Raw genomic sequence first — 19,751 nt, forward strand, 5'->3', positions numbered from 1 at the left:
AACGTTTAAAAACAGTCTGGGGGAAAAAAACCTATGTAGTGCTCAAACTGTACTTTTAAAAATACTATTTTATTTATACTCAAGTATGAAAAAAAGGGCTATACTACCATGTTTACTTACATACCAATATTGGAAACAATTCAATAATGAATCACATCTAAATTTTATAAAGAATACACAAACATTAAAAAACACCGATTGGTTATAGAAGGCAGAATAGAAGAAAAAACGATCAGCTATCACTTTCATTTCCATTAAAGAGAAGCACCCTCTGAGAAGAATCAAATCAGTTAGTAATACTCACCTATACTGCGAAGTAATATATACAAAGGAAAGTTAGTGATTGTACTGATTCTAGTACTTCTACTAAGCCATTTTAATCTTCCTCACACTCAATGCAAAGAAAATAATATGAAGAAAAATATGTTCTCACCATTCACAATAAAAAGAGTCTGCTTCCTTCTGCAGGCCTGGCATATTGTACAGTAGAGAGCACTCATGGCTCAGGTGGATCAAAGTATCATTTTGATTCTGAGCCACCGAATAGAATCTCATGCATATTTGGTGACTGGACTAACTCCATAGGAGCTGTGATAGATTGAACCATTTCTGTGGAATCCCCAGATCTCCCAAATAAGAAAAGGCCCCACACAAGCAAAAATGACAATCAGTCTGTCCATAAATTCTATCTATAGGCTCTTTCTCTAGTGTAAGGTGGAAAAAGGGGCCCTTTCTCGAGTACGTGGATACAAGTGTTGCTGTAGTCTACAGATTGCTGGATTGGCACTGTGTCTGTTATAATGAAGATAAGGTATACCTAGAAACCACTGCCAGATTAAGAAACTTCCACAGCTTGTCTCAATTCTTCAAATAATGGAGCAAGTTCCTTTTCTAGGCTGACGATTAGTCCTGTATTAGCATTGCTGCTGGCTATGAAACTCACCACCAAAGGTAAACGATTGAATTGAACCAATCTGGTAGGTGTTATAGTGACAGGTGATACTTTTAGTTTTTGAAAATCCAAGTTTGCTCCCTTGGTCTGTTGCAAGGGCAGAAGTAGACAAGAAACCAGGTCCCACAGCATGCTCTGGGGCATTATCACTGGCCACTTTAATGAAAGGCACTCCGCCTGTATCCGATACAGCAATCCCATGGAGCCCCTCAACACGTGGTGATTTTTTCTACAGGAATCGTTGTAGGTAATCCGCCGTCATGAACCCCTTTCTCTGGCAGGATCAATCTCCACGCCTGGGTTTCTGGGCTGCCTGCTTCTCTGAGCTGTCACTTCAGAGGACAGCTTCTGAGACAGCTTCCTCTAAAAGCCGCTGTCACATGATTTGTGAGGTGTGGCTACTTCTGTGCAAATTGACTAAGGGTGCTGAGGTCCTTGGGGACTCTCTAGAATTGTTCCCTTTCCCCCCGAGGGCTGCTAAAAGAACAGCTCCACTGGTGGAAGGGAAGCAGACAGATAGGAAGGCAGCGAGAGGGAAAAAGCTCTGGGACAAAAACACATGCAGTGCAACTTCCAGAGCGGAGGAGGATCCCGAGGGCCATTCCACACCGTCTGTAGCGCCAAGAGCTGCCCTGACTCTCCACTGACAGGGTGACTATGACTCTTGGAGCAGAAGCTGTGGATTGCCTTCAGCTAAGCCTGACTTTCCATGCAGCATTTGGGGGAGCCCCTAAAAATATCCATAAGAGAGGCAAGATTTCATGAGGAGGGAGGATAATCTGAAGGCTTTCTGAAAACATCACACTTTGTAGTTAAACCCCTGCCCAACAATTATTGTTACCAACTGTAAAGAAATGCCTCAGGGAAGCCATGTAAGCAGCCCAAAGTCTTCTCCACAATTTACTCCAGGGATGGCCCTAGGCAATATTCATTTACTGGTCAACCCTCCCTCATAGGAACACATGGATTTTAACCAAGTATCAATACATTACCCGAACCCAATGGGATAATCCTTTAATGGTGGGTCAATAGGGCAGATATTTGGGTTGCCTCAAAGTTGAACTGATGATGCTACAGCTCTTTGGTTGTAAGTAACAGATAATAAGATATTCTAATTTAGTCAGAAAGAGAAATTCTCACACTCTAGAGTATCTCATGGAAGTCAAGAGCCAGAATGCAGCAGGGCTACTAAAAGGGCTGTATCCTGGCAGCAGCCCAGCATCCTGGATTTTTTAACCATCCAGTAAGGTTAGAAATCAAGCTTGTGACTATCCTGCCCATCCCCCTCAGGTGCTAGGTCCTCCTGTTTCTCCCTGTCCTCAAAACAGGCCAGCATACAATCAAACTTGTTTTTTGTTGTTTTTTCTTTTAGTCCCAGCCTTTCCTTCCCCTGCCCTTCTCAGCTTCATACATACCCTCCCAGTGATCTCTAGTCTTCTGAAACTGGTCATGCCAGGAATCAACTAGCTACAATTTAATTCCCCCCAATAGCAATTCTGATTATCACAATAATAATGATTGGTACTGGTCAGATGCCTTCAAACTGAAAACCTGAAAATAACATCCCCCCTGCCCCCCCCCCCACAGACACCATTCCTGTCTGATCTAGTTTACTTATTTCCTTTGAAGTAAAATGTATGGCATACTCCTTGTCCCAATTTTGACTATTTAAAAACATCTGTCTGCCACACTCAGAAAATTTCTCATAGAAGGAAAAGGCTGCAAATTTATTCTTGCTTGTGACATTCAGCAGAGATGAGAGCACCCTGGAAGGAGCAATTTCTACTGCTCTTTCCATACTGATGCACTGTGAATTCGTTATAAAACTTTTAGCATCATCGCAGTCAGCTCTTTGAAGACATCTGCTTAACACCCATGTTCATGTGTGTTACAATTCAAAGGAAAAAAAGAACAAGCTGTTGTATCAAAAAGAAGGTAATGAAAATAAGTAAAATATTTATGGGGTATCTTAATCAGAGAATACTTAAAACTTTATCAGAATAATTCAAGTAGAATCCTAAGGAACATCACATTCAGTAAGGTAAGCACAGAATCGTCCATTTAAAAGAATGAGAAGGATTTAAATTCCCATAGCTGTTTAGAAAGATAGTCAACAAGTATAGTTCTAAAATGTAATTTTTTTTTTTTAACATGCCTGGGCTAAATCTATCTTTCTCCACTCCTGCACACACTAAAAATTCCACCAAACTCTTTACCATTCAAAAATCACAGTACCAAATCTCACTTCTGAGAACAAAATTGTAAGACAGCTGTGATGACTTCTTTTAAAGCAATAGCCTTCTCTTAGAACTTCAGGCAAGCATTATCTTTGGATGGGAGGAAAACAAGTAAAATTACAACCAAAATAAATTCTCAACTAAAATAGTTTCATAGAAACTTTAAAGAATTTAATAGAGCAGAGAAGAAATTTCTAGTGGATATTTTTATTGTCCTTTTGAAATTATTTTCACACCAAAACAGTACGATGGCTCCTAAAATCTAGGTCCAATGCCATGAAATAAGGTGTAACCTATGTTTTGAAAAGAGTTTGAAAGTGGGACAGCAGAAAATTTGACCCAAGAAAGCTACGTCCTAAGACCTAACTTTGTTTGCAGGTGACGTACATCTCATCCATTCATTTCAGCTGTAATATTACCCACTCCATCTCAAAGAATTATAAGAGACAGTATGAACATCACCCTCTGGGTGAAAAGTATCTGGTGGTGAACTTCCCCCCAACAGAAAATGAAAAAAGGCTTCTTTCAGTAGTTACTTCCTTACAAGTCTGCACTGGATGGCTTACTGGTCAATTTCTCTCAGATCGAAGTAACTTCAAACACTGAAGTTTAGTTCTCAGAAAAATCATTTATTTTACAACCCTCTTCAGATTGATTCTTCGCCTTGCTGTTTCTCCCATTGTTATAAATCAAAGAAGGAACTCCCCCACCCATGGGCTTTTTATAATGAACAAGTAGAATTTATCCAGCACTCCTGAAGAAGAATCCTGGGGAGAGAGGATTATTCTTACTCTGACCATCTTTACTGGGCAGGAAAGGTTGTTATGATGCTTGAAGCCTGGAAGAAGAGGAAAAGGAAAGAAAAAATAAACTGTAAAAAGTGACATCATGGCTAGAGGCAGGTGAAGAGCCCTAGGAATTAACAGATATGGGTCTATACTCTTCTCTGTATTAAGTAAGAATCACATTTTCCTTTCTACAAAATGACAAGGTGGAAGTGAAGTCTCCATATTGCCTCTCTTGCTGTCTAATTCTAAAATGTGTATTTCAAAGTAAAGTCAGTGAATTTCTGATTCTAAACCTGAGTGGGATGTTAGAACTGCTGTGAATAAAACACAATCATGTTTTGTGTTAAATAGACTCAAAATTCTTCGAAGTCAAACATTTGATGGTCCTATTTTGAATTATATGCTTCATGAGTTAAGAAGCTGAGATGGTTCTTTGGTGAAAACTCAATGTTCTGAGTCTCTTTTTGCATATAATTCACAGAAAATAAAAGTGTGGAGGTCTGATTCACTTCTGAGACACATTTCTTAACTGATAGTAGTTTTAAAAACTCTGTCTACAAATGTGTCAACCAAATCAAAAAGTTTTCTATTGTGCATGGGTATATTTGAGAAAAAGAATTTTTTTTTTTTTTTACAAAAGTTACAACTTTACTCTAGATTACTTTTATAGAATAAAGGTTGATTTTTAAAAGATTCAGACTGACAGGACACATCGCCAGCAGCTATCTCCATCGTTCCATTTATAAACTCAAAGCTGTTTTTGACTCGTACTTCAAGTTTACTCAGGGAAGTAGATTCTGAGCTGCTTTAATAAAAGGTCCTGGAGCCAGAACTTACAGAGGGTAGGGTAGGTACTAGCTACTCTGAAGTGTTCTTGTTGAAAGAAAATAGGATCAATGCACATGATATAAACAGAAAAACAAAAAGCCCGGAAGAAATACTGAGAGCACAAAGAAGTCTTTGGAGCAATCAGACTATGGCTTTCATATGCCATCTCCGGTCCCTTCCCTTCAGGACAACCCACCTCCCCTGTGTAAGAGAGCCCAGTTCACACACAATGAAAAGCATTCTGGTCTCAATTAATAGTCACCATCATCATCATAGACATAACAATGGTATTATGGTCATAGTGAGAGTAATAATGTACCTACCACACTGGATAATTTGTGAAAGGCTTTTAATTATCTGGATGCTGTTAAACAAACTCTCCGACAGCACAGGATGTTCTAACGAAGAGCGTTTTTACCTGGTTTGACCAAAGATCATCTGCACAAAAACATCAGGGCAATATGTTGACAAGACATTACATTTGCCACTATTCTTGAAAGTAAACTACAATTTCTATAAAACTGTAGTTACAGCTTTTGTACTTTTTCACATTTTAGGGCTCCCGCTGGTGCCAACCACTGCCCATGCTATCGCAAGGGCACTGCTATTCAATGACAAGTAAGTATTGTGGTTCTTAGTTAACATATTTGAAAATAAAATGCAATTGTATTGATGTATTCCCTCCTCTTTTTTTTAGCTGCTGGCTGAGTGTGGACACCAACCTGCTTTACATCATCCATGGTCCTGTCATGGGGGCATTAGTGGTGAGAATTGCTTTTTAAATCCATTATTAACAGTTAATTCAATGATAATCTATAATAAGAACAATTTGAGTCTTTTTAAAAATGATTTTTATTTACTACAATTGGGTGGAGGGGCATAAGCTCATTTCTATACAAGCCATAGCAACAATATAGGTGTTCTTTTTTTTTTTCAACAATTCTATAAATTCTCCTAGTTAAAGACCAAAGGTCAGGATGTTGCTGATAAGAAAGCAAAAGACCACAAAGTCCCCCTGCAGCATTTTTCCCTGGGCTTCGCCAAACTAAACCATCTTCCATTTCACCTTTGGTCCATGAGCCATCATCATAACTACTACTGAACATGCACTTAAAGCATTTCAGGCACTTCACATACCTTGCCATGCTGTTACTAATAGCAGACCTTCCAAGTGGATACATTGAGACATTTTACTCATTAGGAAAACTAGACCCAAAGACTCAAGTAAACTCACTTAAGATCACATGGCTAAGTAAGAAGTTGGGCCAGGAGAAAATATGACTGTCTGAATCTATATGCAAGCTCTTTATTTCCACCCATGGTTTACTGTATGTTGGCCATCATCAGAACCATCAAATTTAAAATTTAGACATTATTTTCCCCATTAACCTCAAAGATAGTGTTTTCTTCAGGTAAGAGTAAGAAAAATAAAAACAGTCGGAGTCATAGACCATATTCTGCTCCTGCACTGAAGCAGCATCCATTAGTAACTGATCAAATTGGGTTATCACCCGGGCTGTCTCCTAACTTTCCTGGCCTTTCCAATGCAAATTCAATTTCTTTTGCCATTTTTCATTAGTGGTATACTTACTAGTTCAACTGCGCTCACAAGGACCTACTAACGTGGGTCTTGAATATTGACACAACACCCCATAAGAATTCAATTTTTATTAAAGGTCACTTTCCTTTCTTGAATTTTTGGGGTAATAACATTTATTTCTATTCCAGGTAGAAGAATTATTCTAATTATTTTAAAATAAATGATCAATTAAATTTTAAAAACAACCTTGGTTTTAAAACTACTCTTCACAGCTAAAAGTAATTTGTGATCCACTAGAATGGCTGATATTAAAAAGTGACCGTACCAAGTGTTGGCAAGGGTGAAGAGCAACTGGAATTCTCATATAATGCTGGAGGGAATGTAACATGAAGCCACCTCTTTGGAAAACAGCGTGGCAGTTTCTCAAAGTTAAACATACACTTACCATATGAACAGGCCATTCCACTCCTAGATACTTATTCAAGTGAAATGAAAACATGCCCACACAAAGACTTGTATACAAGTATTCACAGCATGCTTATTCATAACAGTCAAATTTTGGAAACCATTCCAATTTCCATAAACAGGAGAATGAATAAACAAATTATGTATATGTATTATTTATATAATGCAGTACTACTCAGCAGTAAAAATGAATGACATGCCAATACACACAACACAAATGAATCCCACAGATAGTATGTTAAACCAAAGAAACCAGACACAAAAGAATACACACCATATATTACTCCATTTCTGTGATGATAGGAATCGGCAGTTGCTGGAGGTGGGGTCCGGGAGTTGTTGACTGCAAAGGGGCGAGAGGGGACTTTCTGGGGTGGTGGAAATGCTCTTCTCTTGCTTGGAGTCGTTGTTACACAGGTACATACATTTGTCTAAACTTCCCAAATGTAAACTTAAAATCTCCTTTTTATTGAACATACATTATACCTCAATGAAGTGATTTCTTTTGAAAAGTGTTATTAGAAAATAAGCCTGGGTTAGCTTTCTCCACTGCATAAGCTTTACAGATTAATTTTTCAGCCCTCATTTTACTTTTAGTTAAGTAGTCCTGCCTAAGGGGAAAATCTTCATAATGAAAAGATAAGAAAGAGAAATCTAAAAGTGTCATTTATGACTTCCTTTGTAAAAATTATAAAAACCTAAATAAAGAATAAAATACCTTCCTTAGAGTTGAACCTTATATACTTACATATACAGGAAATTATTTTCTCATATAGGGAAAAAGGGGGGGAAATGTTAATTCACATCTGTAAAGAGTATTTGGCTCTACTGATGCTCCGTGTTCTCGTAACATGGAGCCGATTATATTACCTCTCAGGCAGTCACTTGTGTCCCGTGTAGGTGCTCTCTGCTCCCCACACTGGATAAACGAGAACTGAGGGAAGTGGTGTCCTTCAGGGGCGCTGACCTGGAGAATTTGCTCAGAACGATCATATCTTTGCAGATCAACTTCTTCTTTTTGCTCAACATCGTCCGGGTGCTTGTGAAGAAAATGAAGGAATCCCAGGAGGAGGAATCGCACATGTACCTGAAGGCGGTGAGGGCCACTCTGATCCTGGTGCCCCTGCTGGGGGTCCAGTTCGTCGTCCTTCCCTGGAGACCTTCCCACCCAGTGCTTGGAAGGATCTACGACTACGTGATGCACTCTCTGATTCACTTCCAGGTAGGGAAAGCACTTATTCAACCACTCACTCAGCTAGTTGGTGCAGGGCCCACAGTTTTCTGGGGCTCCTCTGAGATGAGAATGACCCTTTAGAACACGTGTTACCCGGAAGGTAACACGTTACCTTCTCTGTCTCTCTCACTGTCTGCTTTCCCACGTTTTGAATCTTAAAATTGGGCAAGGAGACAGGAAACAGGAGGTATGAGCTTTGAGAATACATCTTTAGAGAACAAATATATTTGTCCAGAGACTGACCCACTGCAGAGCTACTCCCACAGTGCTTTTTTTCATTCATTCATTCATTCACTCATTCATTCACTTATTTATTTATGGCTGCGTTGGGTCTTCATTGCTGCGTGCAGGCTTTCTCTACTTGCAGTGAGCGGAGGCTACTCTTCATTGAGATGTGCACGCTTCTCATTGCGGTGGCTTCTCTTGTTGCAGAGCACGGGCTCTAGGCGCATGGGATTCAGTAATTGTGGTATTCAGGCTCAGTAGTTGTGGCTCATGGGCTCTAGAGCGCAGGCTCAGCAGTTGTGGCACAAGGGCTCAGTTGCTCTACGGCATGTGGGATCTTCCAGGACCAGGGCTTGAACCCGTGTCCCCCTGCATTGGCAGGCGGATTCTTAACCACTGCGCCACCAGGGAAGTCCCTCCCACAGTGCTTTTGACCTTTCCTTCCCCTCCCCAGCATCCGAGGGCCACATTTGGTTTTGCTTTATTGAGGGGACTGTTGAAGACCAATGTAACCAGTGCCAATTGGCTTTCCAACCTGGATTATTATCAGTATAGTCGCTAATGCCATGAAAACACAGGGCAGAGAAGCAGATGTTTCTATCAGTGTGAAATGCCAACACTGGACCCCGAGCTGGCATCTATATCCCTCTTAAACTGGAAGCCAGTTTCCAGTCACTTCACTTCATTGCCTTGGCTCTGATTAGAGAGGTCAGAACCTTAGAATACCTATATTTTAGCCATCCCTACAATGTCAGGCAGACCACAGAGAATGGGTATGGCTGACACTCTCACGTTGTCCAATCAGAAATCATCATGATTATAGCTACCATTCACTAATATGTAGCACTTCATGTGTGAGGTAAGTGTTCTCATGCCTATTAAGGATAAGGAAATGGGCTTTTCTGGTTAGTGGCAAAGTCAGGAGATATAACTCTAAAGCTGACCTAAAATCTCGTAACTTACAGCCTCCAAGCCAACAGCCAAAACTGTGAAGGAAACCAGGTTTTGTGAGCACTTCGTTGCTTCTGCTTTCCCATTACTCCCAGGACCCTCAGCTGGTCCCACCCATGCATATACTCTGTCTCCCATACAGTAATTTTCAGACCCTCTTTTCATAAATACACATTGAATTGTTTTTCCAGGAGCTGTAATGAATTTGCACAGAGCATCCACGCCTCCTGCTCTGTTACCCTCCGTCTGTCAGAGGGATGTCAGGAATCCATCTTTGACAGTTCAGTGACTACATAGGGAAATGTATCCAGGTCTCTTCTCATGTGGGAGAGAATGGAGCAGCCTCTTGGGGGTCGTCCCAGGTGGTCCCATGTCTGCCACACAGGGGTGGAGAGTGGCTACCTTGTTTCCGTTCACTTTGCTTCAGATCCAAAGCCTCGTTGAAGGCACAGTGTGAGGTACTTTGAAAGCAAGGGTGGGACATGGCGTGTCCTAAGGCAGAAGTGGGTTTGCTACAGGCTCTTAGGCCAGAGTTCTGCTGTCTCAATTATTCATGTCCAATTAGTTTTATTTTCTACTGCTGAGGCTTATTGTGAAGAAAGAGGTCAAGATTAATAGGGCTTAAAATTAAGTTTAGGAATTATTTTAATAATCTGATCTATTATTTTGGCCATTTCTATAGGCACAAGGAATCTTATGAGTAGTGACCCGAACCTCAGAAGTTACTTAGTCCACGTCCTTATTGGAGAGATGGACTTAGCTGTGGGAACAGTACTGCACTAGTTCACCGTGAGGACACAGGGCAGAGTCAGGCCCACAGCCATGCACTGACTGTGACACTTGTGCTTGCAAAAGTTTTAGGTACAAAGATTCTTTTCAAATCCCCTGTAACCAGCATATTCTGCTATAAATCTCCACGTTAAAGGCCGTAATATGTTAACCAGATTGACGAGAGTAGTCTTTTTAGCCAAGCAATAGAATCCTAACGAGAAAAAGGCATTTCTAATGGAATATTCTTGTAGTGAAGCACTGAACATGAGTGGTAGTAACTTTCATCGAGCCCTGACTTGCTATTGCCGTAGTGAAATGTTCCTCTCCAGGTCGTCTGTTTATATGGATTACTGACAACACAATGCACACAAAAATAATTTCAACTCTCTCTTTCCTCCTCTTTTTAGGGACTCTTTGTTGCCGTCATTTACTGCTTCTGCAACCACGAGGTAAGCGTGTGTTACATGTAATACCGTCACTCGTGTATATAAAGCCAGCACTTTACAGTCTCCAAAGGGCCTCTGTGCACTTTTCATTTGCTCTCACTTCTACAGGTGACCTTACAGGGTTTCATGACTAGCTGGATCATATTTTTTTCCACTACTGCAAGTTGAATCTTACCTGTGCTTTTGTGTGGTACAACTGAAGATATTATCCAGACAGGTAGCTAAATTCTCATTTCCTTGAATGGTACCTTAAGCTGGTCGGCACCCTGAGCAGCAACAGTGAAAGCTATTCTGGATTCCCGTAGAATCGAAGTCACATCCCCATTCCCTTTGGAAGACCCAGCTCCTCACTAGGGCAGAACCAATATCCAGCCAGTTTGTCCTGGTTCACTGCCCTCTTTTCCAGTTGCTTGATGCCAGTGTCATACCACTTATTCAACACTTTGAAAATCACCCTGGAGTTAAGACTCAAAAGGGAATAAGTAATTTGTTATCTGAATATTTAGATCAGTAAAATCTAGAGATCCATATGGCCAGTGTTTTAAGGGTTTTTTTAGCCAGAGTTCCCTTTCTTCCAATGACATCTTGCCTGGGAGCCCAATTTGTAAAACAAAAGTGGAGCTGCTTAAATTTGTACCAAAGAACTTCCAGGGCTTCAAAGAACATGATTTGAAAGCTCCCTCATTTTTCAGGTGAGAAATCTAAACTCCGGAAAGATCACGTGACTTGCCCAATGTCACAATCATAGTTTATAACCAGGACTAGAACCCAGATTTCCTGATTTCCAATTAAATGGACTAAATCTTCCACTGCACGGCATTATGTCTATGACTCCTTCCTGAAGTTTTGTTAGTACGCTTTCTTGAGTTATATGTCTCATAACTTTTAATGTAAAAGTATTTGTGATAATTAATTTTAAATTAATTCCTATAAAGAATAATTTTATACCAAGGCAAATCACATTTTGTTAAAAGATCAGTGGGGCTTCCCTGGTGGCGCAGTGGTTGAGAGTTCGCCTGCCGATGTAGGGGACACGGGTTCGTGCCCCGGTCTGGGAAGATCCCACATGCCGCGGAGCGGCTGGGCCCGTGAGCCATGGCCGCTGAGCCTGCGCGTCCGGAGCCTGTGCTCCGCAACGGGAGAGGCCACAGCAGTGAGAGGCCTGCGTACCGCAAAAAAAAAAAAAAAAAAAAGATTCCAATCCTGTGTGGTCATTTTAAGGCCCGCGTGTGTGATGTGCTGCCAGGGATCTTCCGAGGAAGATCAACAGCTGTTGCTGTTGATTGATTTTTTTTTTTTTTTTTTTTTTTGCGGTACGCGGGCCTCTAGCTGTTGTGGCCTCTCCCGTTGCAGAGCACAGGCTCCGGACGCGCAGGCTCAGCGGCCATGGCTCACGGGCCTAGCCGCTCCGCGGCATGTGGGATCTTCCCGGACCGGGGCACAAACCCGCGTCCCCTGCATCGGCAGGCGGACTCTCAACCACTGCGCCACTAGGGAGGCCCTAAAGTGTCTTTTAAGAACAGTAAAAACTAATAAATAAATAGGGCTTATGTCACCCCATCTTTATATCAATTTCTGTGAATGAATATCCCTGCCTTTTGAGTTGGCTCAGGTGGCATACAAAATAAATGTTTTCATCTAAAATAATATCGATACAGGGCTAATATAAAAATCAGGTTCAGGATGGGCATACCTTGAAAACACGAAAGGCTTGCATGCATTTGTGAAAATACTTCAATACTGATTGTGTTTTTCCATGATGCCGTCTTTGAAGTGGCAGGCGTAGAAAGCAAGGCCAGAGGTGCTCCTAACAACTGAAAGTCTCTAATTCAAGTATGTTACCTCTGCTTTTGGAAGAAACCATCCCCATTTTAGTTAGTATCATGTTACTGGGGGAATGTACCAGTGTGACATTTCTAGTAACACTAACTGAGTACTCTGCCAAATGTCGTATCAGCTCAGCCCCATGGATTGCAGGCATCTGGGCCTCCTGTGAGCTTACTGTCTTACAACACTGAACATGGGCAGGGCACTTACACATGCGGAAGGTGATTTCCAGCCGCATGGTTGTGATCAGGCTTTGCCTGGCTGAATGTTACATTTTAGCAGAGATCTAGGGAGCTAATATGTCAGTTCTACAAAGAAGATACAGGTTTTAATTTTTGTTTATTATCCATATGTTATCAGTGACTCCTACTATGGAAATGGATCAGATAGTCAATGGGTAGGTTAAAAGCAGGAAAGGAATTTTGAGGATTACAGTACGAGGAATCAGGAGATGAGCATGAGAGCACGCTTATGTAACAGACATTTCCCACAACTTTTCCAAGAGTGTGGACATTGACCACCCAATCATTTCAGTAAATTGTTAATTAAGTATCTAAGAGACCACAAAAAGATGATTACACCTATGGAGAGGGCCAGTTTTTCTAAGCAGTAGCTTAAAAATTGGGAGTACTAACAGCACAGTGCAGGTTTTCCATTTTTCTTGCCCATGTACTGTGGATAAAATAGTTTGTGGATCAAAGCAGCAAGGTCTAGAAGGATCTCAATTTAACAGTCACAAATTGAAATGTGTGAAACCTAAAATTTTGTTTATTTGCTGTAACTTAGCTTGCTTTGAAGAGCTCATTCCACCAGCCTCTAATAGTTTACAATAGTCTCTTTCTAGAAAATATTTAGTTCAAAAGCCTTTGAACAAATGGGCAGCTGGTTTCCAAGTATTATGCTGGTACCCCCTGTTGAAGTTCATGGTGGCTCCCCTCACTTCTGAGGACCCTAGAGATCCTTTCACTCTGCAGGCCCCAGCCCTATCCTGAGACACCAGTCCTCCCTTCCAGGCCACCTGAGGAGCCTGGAAACTCAGGCCCCTTTCTTCACCTTTGTGAAGGGCCTGTGAACCTGTCTTTAGTATGTGCCATAGTCACTGCCACTCCACTGCTCAAGCACCATGTTGGACCTGGTACCAGGCCAAGAGTGGGACTTCTTTACAAGGCTATCAATTTTCAGGACTGTGCTCTCAGAAGCAAAGAGAAAGACCTGCTATACAGGAATGTTTCTGTTATTCCTTCCTTTCGTCTCTCCATTTTTTCAAGTATTCCCTCCATGAAGTGGAAATGCAAAGTCATTTGTGTCTCTTTATAACTCTCTCTCCTCTTCCTCTGGTGGGGGGGGGGGGGACTGGAAGGGCTCTGTACTCACCACTTCCCCTTCCTGTCTATAAGGGACTCTCCCTATGTCATATCCTGCATGTTCGCTATACTATTGCTTTTATTTCTTTGTCATATCCTGCATGTTCGCTATAGTATTGCTTTTATTTCTTTAACATCTTTATTGGAGTATAATGGCTTTACAATGGTGTGTTAGTTTCTGCTTTAAAACAAAGTGAATCAGCTACACATATATATGTATCCCCATATCTCCTCCCTCTTGCGTCTCCCTCCCACCCCTTTAGGTGGTCACAAAGCGCTGAGCTGATCTCCCTGTGCTATGCGGCTGCTTCCCACTAGCTATCGATTTTACATTTGGTACTGTACGTATGTCCAAGCCACTCTCTCACTTCGTCCCAACTTACCCTTCCCCCTCCCCGTGTCCCCAAGTCCATTCTCTAGTAGGTCTGCGTCTTTATTCCTGTCCCGCCCCTAGGTTCTTCAGAACCGTTTTTTTTTTTTTAGATTCCATATACATGCATTAGCATACGGTATTTGTCTTTTTCTGACTTACTTCACTCTGTATGACAGACTCTAGGTCTATCCACCTCACTACAAATAACTCAATTTCGTTTCTTTTTATGGCTGAGTACTATTCCATTGTATATATGTGCCACATCTTCTTTATCCATTCATCCGATGATGGACACTTAGGTTGTTTCCATCTCCTGGCTATTGTAAATAGAGCTGCAATGAACATTGTGGTACATGACTCTTTTTGAATTATGGTTTTCTCTGGGTAAATGCCCAGTAGTGGGATTGCTGGGTCGTATGGTAGTTCTATATTTAGTTTTTTAAGGAACCTCCATACTGTTCTCCATAGTGGCTGTACACTATTGCTTTTAGTAAAGTTCTATTTTCAGACCACTTCATATGCAAAAATAAGTTTTTCTATTTAGAAATTTTTTCTCTCAATAAAACTTAGTTTTCAAAAATATTGTCTTTCTAGAGACTCAAGAAAGCTTTGGGACTCAAAGCTAAACAAGGATTTCTTTGTCCTAGACAAAGGAAAAAAAAATCAGAACTCCTGGGATAAATCCCACTTTCCATTCAGCAGCACATAACTGCAAGTGCTTATAATGAACTTAACGGGAAAACAAAGGCCAAAGATAAAAACATCCAAATTCAACCACGAACGTTCCAACCTGAGTTTCTTTTTTACAAATATAGAAATGGAGGCCCCAAATGTTACCAACCTTATACAGTTAGTTAATAGTAGAGCCAGGTGTAATAATTATGTCTTCAAGCCATCAGACCAAGGCTCTATTTTTTAAAGTTGGCAATAAATTGACATAATCGAGGAAATGTGAAGTGATCTGTGTTAATTGCTTTTATAACGAGCAATGAATTTATGTAATTCAAAACTCTGTATATTATACTTACCCCATGGGCAACTCCTTCCATTTCTGATGCTTTTCAGGAGCAACCAGAGTCTCCCCTGTATTTTTCAGATTCAATGCCCACATTCTTGTGATCAAAGCAGCGTTAGGCTCAACCTGTGGTATTGCAGGAGATAATTGCCCTTATTAAACTGTATTAAATTGAAGTGTCTTTCACATGCTGCTAAGGGCCTATTCTTACATGTGTGGTTTACAAATGGAAGCAGACTGCCATCTCCACACAAAAGGATAGGTTATAACTTTGGAATACGATTATGGGAGGCTATGAACATTTCTGTAACAATTTTAAAAAACTGAAATAGACTTCAAACTTTTTGGCCTCATGCTGGGTACTTCAGTAGTATGCATGGATAATCCAATGGAGATTGTTTTAAAAGGACAGATGAGGCAAAACAAAGACTTCCTTTTTTTTCCTGCTGGGCACTGTCTGCCTCGGATACCTCTAAATATCTGTGTTGCATTTTAGCTATAAAGACAACGTTGGTATTTAAGAGATGCTGAATCCACAGAAACTATCAGTTCCCTTTGTCTGGGGACATTGCTTCTCCAAAATTATGCTGAGCCAGTATATTTCCTAATTCCTCAACAGGGCACTTGATAGTTCCTAGATTATAAACCTGGCATTTAAGGACCTGTTTAATAGACGGTACAACCCAAATAAAGCATCACTATCTCTTTGTTAGTCTCAACAGGAAAATACATTGTAAAGAAATCCAAAGTTCAAAAGAGAATTGGAAAGCAATTTAAATATTTACTAGATTCATGAAGAGGTACTAAAAGAGAAATTTCATTGCATGGCAAAAAGTAAAATTTACTCACGTTTTATCTGAAAGTATAACTCAGTAGGGATGCTCTTTCCCAGATATATTCAGCTGTGGTTTCATATCAGTCCTTTCTGATATAATCAGTCTAGTCTCTCTTCACTTCTGTAGCTCTCCCTACTACACAGATTGCAAAGCAAAAGCCCAGAAACTGATAGGGAAACATAGTTGTCTTCTTGGGGAGTGAAGTGAAGGACAAAGTGAGTGATGGAAGGGGAGAGTCTGAACTATTTATTCATTAATACCTTTAATAAACACCTTTGTATTTGAAAATATATTCCTAGGGTGATCTTCCCACCAAGAGTATTTTCTTTCCTTTTCCCAAAAGATCCAACAACACCCTTTTGCCAGTGCAAATCACAATGTGAAGAAAACTTTCATTTGCATTAGCATCAGATATTTTACCAGGCTGTACAGTACTCTTTGTGGAGACCTAGCTTGGAATATATGAGAGAGAACTGAACATGAGATCAGAAACTATGTAATTAAGAGCTCTTTTTTATTTTCTTAACACTACCACCCTCCAAATATATATATATATATATGTGTGTGTGTGTATATATATATATATATATATCTCCACACATATGACGTAAGAGTTTCCTTTAGTCTAAAGACTTGAGGCCACCATCCTGCCATAATAAGAGTATAATAATAGGAATAATAGCCTCCTTGTATGGTACTTACATCTTAGAAGCCACTTTGATTCATAGTGCAACAATTTAATCCTTCAAACAGCTAGGTGAGGTAGAAGAGTTGTACTGAAGAAAGGAGTCTCAGAGGGGTTAACTATCCTACCCAAGATTTCATGGCTAATGTGGGCAGAATCAGTTTCTTGACCCAAAGTTCAATACTTTTTCATGGCATCAAATGAGACCCAGTGAAATGGCAAGGTGATGTGATGTTACCCAGTGACAACCATTCCCTCCCATGCAGCTTGTTGCTGGTACAATATTACAAGTGGTTGCTTCTGATAATTTCCAAAATTGCAACCCATGGGAGCTCAAGAGTAATTCCCCAAAGCATACACCACGGCGGCGCGAGAGAGAAGACCTAATCACAACTGTAGATGACCTAGTGGTTTACAGTTCACCTCAGGGGGGAATTCAAGTCTCTTCCTCAAATTCACTCTAGCCAGTTTTAGCATCCCACCCTAATACCACCAGACGCTAAGGCACTAATTACAATACGGTCATGGATGATCATTTTCTTGGCTTAAAGAGGGAGAAAATCATTCTAGAATGGATGTTGACAACCATTCAACAAACATTTGTTGAATAACTGCTCTATGCCAAACACCACGACATCTGGTAATACAAAAATGAGTAAGACATGGTTAGTTAACCACTAACCAGAGCTTTAGCGGGCACACCCCATCTCAAGCCACGTTGGATAAAGGAAAGTCAACAGTATGAGGCCATTATCATAAAATCCAGAACTGTGCAATGGTTTCCATATATTTTTTTCATGACCAATAATGTATAGATTTAGATAAAAGCTTCTGCTGTATCAGAGGCTGTAGCAGATAAAAAGGTTTCAAATTCTGTCTCCCTAATATGGCGTGGATGCCATATTGAATGTGAAACCAAGTCAAATTTTCATTCATTGACTGTAAGAGCTAATGAAGAAACCTTTGCTCAAAACAGCAAATAACCTTGGCAGTGGTAGTTGAGGCAAGTAACTCAGTTCTCCAGTTCGCAAATTCTTCTTCCAAGGTGGTATATTCCACAGGCAGAGCATTTACCACACGGCCCTTTAGATGAGAATTACAATTCAACCTCCCCTAACCTCTGAGAAGCTCCAAGACCTGTGCTCATGAACTTGGCTCAGATCATTTCCGACCACTGTATGAACACAAGGTTCTCTCTTCTCTTCCAGGTCCAAGCTGCTCTGAAGCGTCAATGGAACCAATACCAAGCCCAGCGCTGGAGTGGCCGCCGCCGCGCCAACCGTGCCGCCAACGCTGCCGCCGCCACTGCTGCTGCCGCCGCCGCCCTGGCTGAGGCTCCTCAGATGCCTGTCTACATCTGCCATCAGGAGCCAAGGAACGAGCCCATCAACAACCTAGGCGAGGAGGGGGCTGAGGTCACCGCTATGGAGGGGGCTGAGGTCATCGCTATGGAGGGTGATGAGGTCATCGTTACGGAGGGGGCTGAGGTCATCGCCATGGAAATCATCGAGCAAGAGTCATCCGCTTGAATCTGACGCAAATACAGCATCGTGATCACTGAGCCCTCATTTCCTGGGAGAAAGACCAACCATGCTTTTACAGTGATTTCCATCCTCCCAGGAGCAAACATCTCATTTGTGAGAATTATTAAGTGCATTTGTCCATAGTGAACCTGAAGAAAGTTTTACTTGGTACTGTTGCTTCCGGGAGACAGTCTCAGAATGGAGTCTCCCTCTGTAACACTTGTGAACTCCTGTGAATTCCATCTTTCATCCAGGACTGAGATAAAAACGTCACAGAAATGCAAGCAAAGTGTCCGAGTAAAACACAGTTAAATTGACCTAGTTCAGATACAGGGTGCTCCTAGTTAATCTTGAGCCATTTATACCTTTGAAAAATTAAAATCACTGTCAATGTTTTTCTTTTTAACTCTAAACCTTGAATTAGGACACTTCTGTATTTGGCTATGGATCTCATTTTTAATTTTTTTTTAATTTCTATCAATTCTGATGTTACTCAGATGTTTTACCATCCACACAATGTAAACTGCACAAATTACAATGTGACCTCCACAAGACAATGTGGCTTTCCAATATAGAGATGAGATGACCAAGTGCGTGTGGGGGAAAAGATTTGCATTTGGCAGGAAAATGTAATGCTTTAAATGAAAAAGAAATTTAGAGTCAGTTTGCTCTAAACCTTAGATGGGTCAATTTGTTAATTGGTTTACTAATACTGACGCTCATCTTGGTTTTGGATAATCCTATCTGTTGCGCAGGCCCTAACTGCTGTGAGGAATTGGCCTTCATGTTGCTAACATTTATAAACTGGGAGGTCACAAAGAATCCATCACTAAATTTTTCACAAAACTGCCAAAAATATAATTCCTAGTGGAAGAGAATACTCTCTTTAAAGAGAGTTTTCCCCTTTCCTAAACGCCAGGATTTATAAAGCAAATCATTCCAAGGTTTATAAAGCAGATTACCTCTTGCCCTTGGGTGCTATCTAGCAGTAAAAGATAAATTTGTTTAACACTGGTAATTAAAAGACTCCATACAAGTCCATTAACTGCTTTACACCCAGCTTCTAAACTTAACAAGATCTCAGCCTTTTCCAGGAAGATTCAGTAGGACTAATTAGATATCAGTTTGTAGTTGACCTCTTGTTTGCTGCTATTAGTGAAACAGGAGGGGGAAAAAAATTACTGCTACAAGTTTAACTATATAACAACTCATTTAAAATAAAAATAGACTTTCTCATTAAAATCCAATATTATACTCCCATACCTCTCTTTACTTCCTGCAATATAAAATCTTCAAAAATCCCTGAGTAAACCAGTATCATTACTAGCACCTGAAATTAATTTGTGAATTTGCAACAGTAACCAGTTGTTAGTTAATGTGTATGCTAAATGAAGGGATACATTGAAGCCTTCCAAATCTCCTCTCATGTACATCATCTTATGCCACTGCCTTTCAGAAATGATATAGTTTTGGAAAGACAAAAAGTTGATTTGTTCTGGTTGCATATTTAATGCACCCAAAGAAAATTATATTCTTTCACAGAAAATGTATTTTGGATACTAAAGTAGCTTAAGTCTCCTTTACTTTTGAATGTAAGGGAGGATTTGAAAAGAGGGTATTTTTCCAATCACAGTGTTTATGTAATAGCGTTCCTATTTTTGTTTACAAACATGGAAAACAGAGTATTTCTG

At 40.5% G+C, this 19,751-nt stretch overlaps 1 protein-coding gene and 1 pseudogene across 2 annotated transcripts in view; one reads left to right on the top strand and one right to left on the bottom strand.

The window, feature by feature from the left end:
• CALCR (calcitonin receptor) overlaps positions 1 to 18,066 on the top strand; it is a gene marked incomplete at its 3' end in the record, with an annotated part of 65,373 nt that extends 47,307 nt beyond the window's left edge. The window contains exons 8-12 of the mRNA XM_082847069.1: positions 5,363 to 5,423; positions 5,503 to 5,569; positions 7,814 to 8,032; positions 10,399 to 10,440; positions 17,746 to 18,066. Coding sequence (XP_082703195.1) covers positions 5,363 to 5,423; positions 5,503 to 5,569; positions 7,814 to 8,032; positions 10,399 to 10,440; positions 17,746 to 18,066 — 710 coding nt within the window. The remainder of the gene's footprint in view (positions 1 to 5,362; positions 5,424 to 5,502; positions 5,570 to 7,813; positions 8,033 to 10,398; positions 10,441 to 17,745) is intronic.
• On the bottom strand, positions 836 to 1,214 carry LOC309966260 (ragulator complex protein LAMTOR3-like; annotated as a pseudogene). The gene has a single exon. The product of its transcript is annotated as a ragulator complex protein LAMTOR3-like (transcript).
• Positions 18,067 to 19,751: the final 1,685 nt, after the last annotated feature.

This window comes from Leucopleurus acutus, assembly GCF_964270905.1.
Source record: "Leucopleurus acutus genome assembly, chromosome: 9".
In the NCBI taxonomy this organism is placed as follows: domain Eukaryota; kingdom Metazoa; phylum Chordata; class Mammalia; order Artiodactyla; family Delphinidae; genus Leucopleurus; species Leucopleurus acutus.